The 10,467-nt window shown below is 39.0% G+C and overlaps 1 protein-coding gene across 1 annotated transcript in view; it reads left to right on the top strand.

The window, feature by feature from the left end:
- LPL (lipoprotein lipase) overlaps positions 1-4,012 on the top strand; it is a 29,258-nt gene extending 25,246 nt beyond the window's left edge. The window contains exons 9-10 of the mRNA XM_081320323.1: positions 103-207; positions 2,133-4,012. Of these exons, the coding sequence (XP_081176449.1) occupies positions 103-207; position 2,133 (106 nt within the window). The 3' untranslated portion in view covers positions 2,134-4,012. The remainder of the gene's footprint in view (positions 1-102; positions 208-2,132) is intronic.
- The last annotated feature ends 6,455 nt before the right edge of the window (positions 4,013-10,467 follow it).

Here is a 10,467-nt window from a genome sequence, read left to right on the forward strand (position 1 = left end):
GCCTTGCCAGAAATTCTATTTTAAATACAGTTGAGATAATGAAATATGACTTTTTAGAAGATGAGTTTACAGCTACTTTAGCAGTTCTGTTTATTTGTATAGGTTGATGTTCTGCTCACAGAATGGATCTTCTTTCCTCCAAAAAGGGGGAGAAGCTGCAGAATTTCTGAGATGTAGTAAGAAAAACCATAATGACACAGATTCATGGTAAGAATTCTTTCATTCGCTATGCAGTGCATCCCTGAAAATTCATTCCATCGTTGCAGTTGTCAAATAGTAAGAAGCAGGCTTTTTGGACAGAAAATTGTGTGACACACTTTCTGCTTCTGATGTCTTTCTGCTGCAGGTTGGGTTGGAGGGACAAAGGGAATCCTATATATAAACCTTGTGAACATTAGCGAGTTATAGTGGAAATTAACAGTTTCCTCTAACATGCTAGCTTTATGTGTTCAGGATATTCTCTCAACTTTATGGAGAGATCCTATTCAAACTACAGTTTTCCACCTGCATTTGGGAAAGAAAAGCTAAGCTGAATGGTTCTGCTAGATCAAGGGTGTCGAAGTGCCGGCCCACAGGCTGGATGCGTCACACCGAAACTGCACCCATCCAATTGCCAGAAATGGGAAAAAAGTTCCGATACGTCGCACGACGTCACATGACGTTGCGAATTTCACATGTCTGTGCTAGATGTATAACTTAGTTCTAAAACTAGGTAATTAGAAGAAGAGAATCCATTGTCAATCATAAAATGCGGTAGATACAAGGCATCCCTGTCTCTCCCTCGGGTATTATTTTCACAGAATATATTGCTCTTACCAAAGCCTGAATAATTTCTTAAGAAACAAAAGAGGCAGCTTAAATATGCACCTGAACCCATGATAGGAAATGTTGAAGCTAGATTTGAACTTCAGCAGAAGGTCACTAAAGCTTCTCTCCTCAGGAATGTATTGCTTGTTCTAGATTTTAGGGAGGTAACAAAGGACTTGAGTGTTTTCTGCAAATTCCAGGAGAGATAGAAGATAGATTTCACTAGATCTCCGTGTCTCACGTTTATCCAGTGTTCATGCCATAAAGAGTCTTTGTATGAAGACTGATGCAGAGGAAGCCCTTCTGCTTCTGAGAGTAGAATTCTGCACGTGAGAGAACTAGCCAAAAGTTTTCTCATAATGCTAATACAGAGATGTGATCGATATATTTGTAGTAGAGAATGGGTGGAATGAATAGGGATTTAATTATATTATTTTCCCTGTGATTTTTAAAAAAATATATATTCTGTACTTTGCATTTCCACACTGTTTTGATTGCTTGGAGATTTGAAGGAATTTAGAGGAATTCAGGTAGAATTTGTAATTTGTTATTAATCACCTTATTAATATTTATCCCCACAAGTGCTTTATTTCTAAGAGTGACAGTCTTATGTTAGTATAGCTATCAGATTTGGGCAGCAAAAATCCAAAGGGCCTCTAGACCACAGCAAAGAGTTTTGAGTTTTCTGCATTGTTTTGCTGCCATCTAGTGGCTCAATTGGATATTTGCATCTCACGTCTAGTAACCATATTTATTTGGGAACGGATATTTAGGAGTATAAAGTTCTGTTTTGTTATGTACTTTTTTTGTATTGCCTATGTAGCCATTAGATTTGTGAAGCAAGGTTATAAAAACTTGGTAGAAAGGCTCTTTATATTAGTATTCATTACACTTCACATCTCAGAGCAGTTAAGAATTTTTACTGTTCCTATATGCTTTGTTTTGCTTTACTTGTTGAACTCCTGCAGGGTTTGCAAATGCAAAATGCATAGAAACCTTTAGTCTTACATCTTGCTCAAGGAAAGGTGGCTTGTGTTCCTTGGAATGGAACATATGGATGACTCATTAAATTGCATCCTAAGCACTTCAGAAACAGTAGCCTAGAGGGTTTTTTTTCCAGAAGAAAACTGGGAAATGTACTTTAGTAAGGAAGTTGAATACTGATAGAATGACACTTTCCACCATCTGGGCAAATAGCTTAAATTAAAGAAATTTACTGTTGCTACCCCATCAGATTACTAAACTAGATGTCTGAAGTCACCGATCCAATTAATTTAGGAAGTAGTGTCAACTATTGAGATTTTTAAAATTATTTTTCTTTTTAGAGACCAGGCCAGGATAATGCATGAGTGAAGACATTCTATTTTGGGAAGGAAATTCTCCAGAGTGCTGACCAAACAGGAATAATTTACTGACATAATTATCTATCTTCTATAATACTGTCAGCTGACACTGCCCTAGGAATTATTCACCCAGACTGAAATCTTGATTTGGTTTCGCCTGAATATGACTAGCAATATACATTCAAATTCACATCTGACTGGAAACACTGAAGTACAGATGGACATTATCTTTATCCAGATCAACATCTGAATGCACACTTGATTCCTGATTCAGTGAGCAACATGTATGTAAAACCTACTTCTACAGATAGATCTCCTAATCTGGATCATCTCAGCATATACCAAAAACTACATAAACCAATTTTATTTTTATAATTAAGAAGAATTCTCTCACAGATGGTGATTTTTGTATTATTCAGAAAAAATGTCAATAATTCTTATACCAACTTTGTTTTATAATGCACTTGTATAAAAAACCCTATTTATTGAAGAATTTCTTATTTTTACATGCATTTGGTTTAAGGTTTTTGGTTGTTGTTTTTTTTACGTTCTACAAATGGATGTTTTGCTGTGCAATGTCCATTTAGCTGATATTTGCAGTTTTGGAGCTTTGACTGGCTATAAACTACTTTTATAAGCAATTAAGAGCAATATTTAGACTTTTTATTCAATAAATGCTTACAAGCCACAATATATATATATGAATAATGATGTTTTGTAGGTCTGAAAGATTCCAGAGTAAGCTGTTTCACAGTAGGTAAATAATTAAATTTAGGAAACACTTAGCAATCCATAATCTCTTTATATAACAATAAATTCACCATAGGAGAAAATACCTACATAGTGTCTCATGATTTTCCTTTAAAAAGGAATCCAATGCATTTATATTAAACATACGCATCTTTATCAAATGACTATCCATAAAAAAGGCACAGCACTATCATAAAAATGGTAGGAATATTACTTATAACAATTTTCTCATACAAAATTACTGCATTGATTGTGGACAGTGATGACAACTAAATCTATAACTTTCACAAATCCATATCCCAAACAGATAATCCTCTTTTTTGACACTGTTGTTTCTAGCTTAGAAAATAATATTTTTTTAAAGTAATGTAAGCATATGAAGATGTAGTATTATAACTCCCACTTTTGGAGAATACACAAATATTTTGTTGAATTAGGAAGTACACACAAAAAGAGGTATTTGATACAGATATTTATTGTTATGTTTAAAATAATTCATTTTAATTTTTTAATCAAAATCTCGAGACTTTCAAAGTTGCAACCAATTATATTCACAGTGGTTTAGTAAGTTGTATCCTAAAATAGAAAAGATAATTTTTTACTTCAGTGAAGATACATAAAAACATAGATGTGCCTGAGCTTAGATACTGCCACTTTAGCACCTGGTTTTCAAATGCAGGAAAAAAGTTATCAAATGTGGCAAAAATTAAATGCAATACTTTAGAGACTTCTTTATTGAGATGGTTTCCCTGCAAATAGGTCTTTCATTCAGGTAGGAAAAACAAGTGAACATTGAAGGATATCTTTAAAGATGTATATTATTTCTTCTGGATGAAGCCAGTTTCTCAGGAATGAGGTTTAAAAGACAATTTCTTAACAAGTTGAAGATTTTTAATGCAAAGTCAAATACAATGCCAACAGCACTTGATCACCAAATGGAATTTTATATATGAGAAGATATATCTTGACTTTGATTGTTTCTATTTATTATTTGTAAAATATATTTGTGTATATATGTAAAAGTTAGTTTGTATATATTGCTGAAGTAATTAAAGCTATATTCATGTATAGACTGCTTTATAACCTGTTTATACAGGTTTCTCAACACGAATATGTTACATGAAAAAAATGTTGCAATGATCGTTTGTTGTTTCCAGACATCTCTACTTTGTATATAGTGACATTTGCAAACATTAAAAGAAATAAGCCATGGTTAGCAAAATTGCTGGAATGATTTGCTATATTTGCAGAACCAGAAGAGAGCATGTTAGTGGGGAAAAATCTTATTGTTATCTATTTGAAATTAGGATCCCCATAAACCCCAACAGTGCAGACACATCGGGCCTTTATCTTTTTGGCATCTGACAATGCATTAAATGCAACAACTTTTTTTGTCATGTTCTTTTTTATTTCATCCCCAGGTCAAAAATGTGACAAGATTTATTTATTTATTATTATTATTATTTATTAATTCGGTTTATATACCGCCCTATTCTCGAAGGACACAGGGCGGTTTACAGGGCAGAATTTAAAAACAATGCAATATAAAATTAAAATTAAATTAAGTATAGCCCCCAAAAGTCAAAATCACAATTTAAAATCATTAAAACCCCTCAGTCCAGGCCAGATAGCTCAAAGAGCCAGGTTTTTAGGTCCTGGCGAAACAAACAAAGGTGGGGGGGGGGAGTCTGAAGTTCCATTGGCAGTTGATTTGAGTCATCCTTAGTTGTATTGGGTATTAGAGAAAAGTTCCCCTGCTTAAAATGGCATCATCCAATTATAGCTGCAGGGTGGGTAGAATATATGCTAGGATTGCTGTATACCCCTGTAGTGGGATGAATCTGAGAGATGCATAATGACCATTTCAGGCCCAGGTGGCCAGACACCTCTGGTCCCTGGTCAGCCTTGTTTGCTATTATGTTGCTGTGATCTTAAAGAGCTGATCTCAGCAATGTTGTAATAATGATCCTTTGGATTTGCAGAAAAGCAATTCAGCAACCTTTTGAAGTATAAAGTACAACCTTTTTGTGTTCTGATTATTGTGCTTTAACTGCATGTAAATTATTTCCTCCTCCCTCCCCCATATGCTCCTATAGTATTTAGTAACAGCACGCTACTTGGGTGTTGCTCTTTTACATCCTCTATAGTAGTCATTCTCAGTGTGTAGTAGGCCATGGACTGCTGATGATCTGCAGAGATCTGTAGGACGTCTGCCATAGCCAGGGGCCAGAGCACATTCTTTGCCTCACCCCTGCATCCCCATGGTGATGGTGATGGTGAAAGCCTTATCATTATCTTAGACCAGGAGTCTTCAAATGTGGCCCTTTTATGACATGTGGACTTCAACTCCCAGAATTCCTCAGTCAGGGCCAAGTTTCAAGACACCTGTCTTAGACTCTACCTCTCCATAACCCCTGACAAGTAGCTCAAGAGAAAATGTCAACGGCTGAGAACTGTCCATTAAAGCACGCAAGTGATAACAATGTTGAGTAGTCAAATTAAGAAAAGTGATTATAAGAAATAAGTCTCAAGTGCAGTTTTCGACACTGAATCTGCGTGTATTGTGTTAAGTGGAAGTTCTTGCTTAAAAGTAAGATGAATCTACAAATGGGATTTCATTAAGCTGGAGATCTTCCATCCAGATGTTCCTTAATAAACTCTCAGTGACCTTACCAAGAAAGCTCAAATCACTAAAGAACAATCAAAAGCTAACAATAAACAACAGCTTAATCAAGGCACCACGGAATCCACTCCCACCAGGACTGACAGGGCAAGCACTAATGTATGAAATGAAAGCAAACTTCACTCCCTTCTAACACCGATGGTTACCTTGTTTGGTAATGAGATGTCTGCAAGAAAACCCAGCTCAGAGCACAAAGATCGAATTTGTTATCTAGTTTTCCCAAAAAGCTGATTACCACATTTATAATCCCTTCCAATGTATGAAACCTAGACACCATTAGCTAAGCTGAAAACAACTAAGAACAACTTTCCTACATAGGATTATCATAATTACTATCATCAGCTATCCTCCTACTTTGTAATATGCGTGGATGATCATTTGGTGCTGACCAAGAAGGATGTTTTCCTACGGCAGACCATCTTTGTAGATGCAGTCTGAAATAGATACTATTTATTACAATTTGCCATTACTGCAAAGCAAAAATTCTGACGCTGCATGTCAGAATTCATAGCCTAATTCTAAGATCAGGCAGCGGAGCAGAAAAATAGCTTTCCTGGTCAGAAAAACATTGTGTTATGACACAATGTGTTCTTTGGCTCACAGATGCAACATCACAATGCCTGTAGGAAAAGGCCAGAATTTGCATTGTGATGCCATAACGCTGTGTTAGTCCATCTATTCCTCCTTGCATATGCCTCTGAAAGCAGATATTTTTTTGTGCATAAAGTGCAGATTTTCATAGTTCCCTTTGGTGACTAAACTCCAATGAGGAGCTCGTGTCTGCAACATAAAATAACAGGATTCAAAGCATGACCATTTCCCAGCTCAAATCTCTGCATTTTCAAAAAGAAAAGGAAAAGAAAATTGTGCTGAGAGTTGCAGTGGTGAAGTGACGAATTTAAAAAAATGATTAGACTTGTCAGGCAAGCTTCTGCAGCTACTGTAGGGAAAGTACTATGTAGACTAAATAAAAATAAAGCCAATTTTCTCCAGCCTAAGGTGGTGTGTGTGTGTGTCAGTGGCGTAGCGTGGGTTGTCAGCACCCGGGGCAATTTGCGCCCCCTAACCCGGTGACGTCATGGCACCTCCGAAAAGACGCGCCTCGCAGCGGCGTAGACTTTCCAAGAAGAGTCGCGCGCATGCGGGATGCTTCCGGGTCCCTCTCGAGGGCGGCTGGGCGGGGCTCCGACCTGCAAGAGCCGCTGCATTCAAGCTCGCACGTGAGCCCCGCTAAATAAAGCCACGCATGCGCACGAAGCTAGGCCAGCCGGCCGGCGGGTCCGTCTTCGCTCGGCCAAGCCTGCCGGGGCGCCTGCGGGGCGCTTGCGGTTGGCCTGAGCCTGGGCGGAGAGTTGGGCGCTTCTATTTATTTTATTCAGTTTATGTGGCCGCCCATCTCACCTGCCAGACTCGTTTCGCTTTGCAAGAAAGAGCAGCTCGAGAGCGGAGCCAAGCCGACTCTGTGCAGCCCTTGGGGCTCCCTGAGCAGCTCAGTGCAAGCGCGCCCCCCCCAGATGTTGCGCCCGGTGCGGCCCGCCCCCCCTGCACCCCCCACGCTACGCCACTGGTGTGTGTGTGTGTGTGTGTGTGTGTGTGTGTACACAAACCAGGGAGGGAGAAATGATAAGAAGAAGATCTAAATTTTATAAGGGGATTTACAGTATTTAGACTTTGGGCAATTCTATATTGGAACCCAAAGAGTCTGGTTCTTTGTTCTACTCCTTTTGTAAATCAGCTTCAGAGATTCCACTCTGGATTGTAATGAGTTGGCAAAGGGGCCGAGTTAGTGCCAGTAGAGTAGAGGAGTCCATTGGTCATTTCTCTTGTTTCTTGCCTCTGTCATCTGTGCAAGAGAGAGAAGCCTCATTGGCTGGCCTCTGTTTCAGCAGGTCTATCAGTCCTGGCCTCCTTTTAGGGATCAGTCCCTCCTCATTAACTAGTTCTGTTGGTAAACAGCCTTCCTACATTATGTCTTTTGACACTCCAGTATTGCAGACCTTCCCTGTTTTGGTGTGATGTAATAAAGCAACAGAGAACAGCGTCTTCCGTTTCTAAGTTTTCCTATAGGCCTGGGGAAATGTAGCAAGGATGCTATTCTTGTTGACAATTCAATTTCCTAGAAACAAACTAATAATGGGAACTTAAACTTTTTTTTTAAAGGGGTGGATGGGAGGAAGGGAAATTTTGCAGAATTATGTATAGGGAGTGGGAAAGGAAGAGGAATTTGCTTCTTCCACCTGAGCAGAAGCCAAAAGGGTGTCAACTAGGAGATAAAGGCGTTGAATAGAGCATGAACTTCTAGGGTTAAGGATAGTTGGCTGACTTAATGGTCCATTGTTGGATCAACCACAAGATTATTTTAAGAAAATGTGAAGTGCCAACTAGCAGAAAGCAGACGGGCCTGGCAAATGAGGCCAAAATGGCAACCCAGAGCAGTGACTACCCACTAGGGAAAGCTGCATGCCAGGCACTGCAGCCGGTTGGTGCTGGAGCTGCTACAAGAACAGAATTAAGGTCTTGAGACCATCTTGGACAGCTTAGGATAGGGAGAATAAAGGTCTTCAGATCATTCTGAGCAGTGTAAGACAGGTCAGATCAGAAAGAGCAGGCTGGAAGCAAAGCTGGAAAACGTGGGTGCATTTCTGATGGGCGGGAGTTACCTGTTCCTGCCCTCAGACGGGCAGCCTATGCTGGTGAAGGGCTAAGCAGAATGTGCAGATGTACCCTTTCAAAATTTGGGGAATTAACCAGATGTGTCGACTAGCTGCAAACTTACAAAATTTGCCTGATAAAATGATGTATCACTTTGTCCAAGGTATTCCGTTCACTCATTTTGTTTTGTTGATTTTGTTTCCATTGTAGTCAGAGGAAGGGGGTCTGCTGCAAAGTTTATTTTCAGGCTTTCACTCTCAATCCGATGATGATTTTATCCACCTTGTGAAAGACCCATTCTCCATCACTCATGATGGGTAGTTTCACATTGCAAATCCATTCATTGGGAGAAATTGCCCTTCCCCAGAAAGATTCTACCTGGCTGACCAAACAGTGCCTCCTAAAGGGCCTCCACCTATGGAGAACTCAATGGCAGTTTTCTATGAGAATTTCCCACCTCAGGAACAGCCTTCCCCCCTGAGACAAGAATGGCCTTCTGGAAATTGGTAAAACTATTTTTTTTTCAAGAAGAAATCTGTGATAAGCTATTTTTGTGGTTGTTGTTGATATTTTTTTTGTCCCTGTGCCTGGTTATTCCAGGTTATTCCACATGTTGTTATGTCTGTGGTCATCTTCAACATTAAAATCCTCCTTTAATGGGTCCCCTCCCACTCCTAGGAATGCCCCCCCCCCCAGGACTTTGTAAAGCAGCATTATCTCCTCATGGTGACTTGGCTTCCGTATTTTAGACAATCCTAGTTATTTGTTCCTGTTGCATGATATCGTTAATGGCCTGAGTTGATTGGAATGATACCATGAGATCTCAGTTTATTTATTTTTTAAAAAATTCTCTCTACAGAGTTTTTCCAGGTCCATAAACTAAGCTGTTTGCCCTTTCATCTATAATATTCAGCTTGTGAGGTGAAGATGGTTGGTAAAAGGAAAACTGAAAAGTGAGAGGTGGGGACTCCAGAGAGAATATAAGCATCTCTGCTTACAGTGAACTCTGGATGTGTAATGAAATGTGTGGATGACCTTAGCATGTTTTGGTTAGTTTATGGTTCAGTGTATCCTCAGGGCTAGCAACCTGTAAGACTGGCTTTGAGAAAGCTGCTACTATACAACCAGGTAAAGTTTGCAGAGGAAATGATTCTGTAATCCCCTTCCTTCTTTTACAGGTAATTTTATACAGCTGAGTTATTTCCAGGTTTCTGGGATTGGACCTGATAGTCTAGATCAGGGGTCTTCAAACTTGGCCCTTTTATGACTTGTGGACTTGAACTCCCAGAATTCCTCAGCCAGTGTGCCTGGCTGAGGAATTCTGGGAGTTGAAGTCCAGAAGTCATAAAAGGGCCAGGTTTGAAGACCCCTGGTCTAAATGATATGAAATATATCTCCTATCTACTGGCTGTTTGTGTTTTGTTACTTGCTTTGGGACAGAAGTATGACTATATTATTTGACAATTTTCTGCAAAACTCCTATCGAGGTTGAAAAGAAATGCAGATGAGGTGAGACGCTTCAAATACAAGAAGCACCTTCTATTCATTATTACTACTTGCAGTTGTCCTGGTGATAAATTAAAATAAATGTCTGTTTTGGAGTCTACCATTTACTCTGGTTGGATGCCATTACGTCTAGGGCAAGTGTGAAGAAACGCACTGAGAATTAAGATCTGTTAAATAGCAAAGTTAAACAGAACAGACTGGGGCCCTGGGCACAGTGCAATATCTGATTATATGCCTCTTGGGAATGAACTAGCATTAAAAAAATGCTGATCCCAAACATGTATGCACTTTGTACACATATTTGGAAGAAAGATGCAGAAGAGAACAAGAGATACACTGCAGTAGGCTGGATTGTCAGTCTCAAAAGCCAAATATATCAAGTCAACTCAAGACTCATTGCTATATCAAAATAAATCCCATCTCTTTTCAATGGTATCAATTATTGTGGAGATTCTTTATTGGATTAATGCAATGTACTCTGTGAAACAATGCCTTTGAACCATGTCCCAAAATAGCACATGATCCAGAAAGTTGCAGTTTGGTTGATTTTGTACCTGCCAATCAGAGCAGCTAATATATCTAATATCTATTTTCAGTGAATTGCACTAATGACTAGTTTGTTGTCACTGGATTCAGTTCAAATTATGTTGTTTCTTACAAGTTGATAAATAAAAAAATAAGATAGTTGTGTCCAGTTTTGTTTTCTATTTTAATAGGCAAATCAGC

The sequence above is a fragment of the Vipera berus genome, assembly GCF_964194415.1.
Source record: "Vipera berus genome assembly, chromosome: 2".
NCBI lineage: Eukaryota > Metazoa > Chordata > Lepidosauria > Squamata > Viperidae > Vipera > Vipera berus.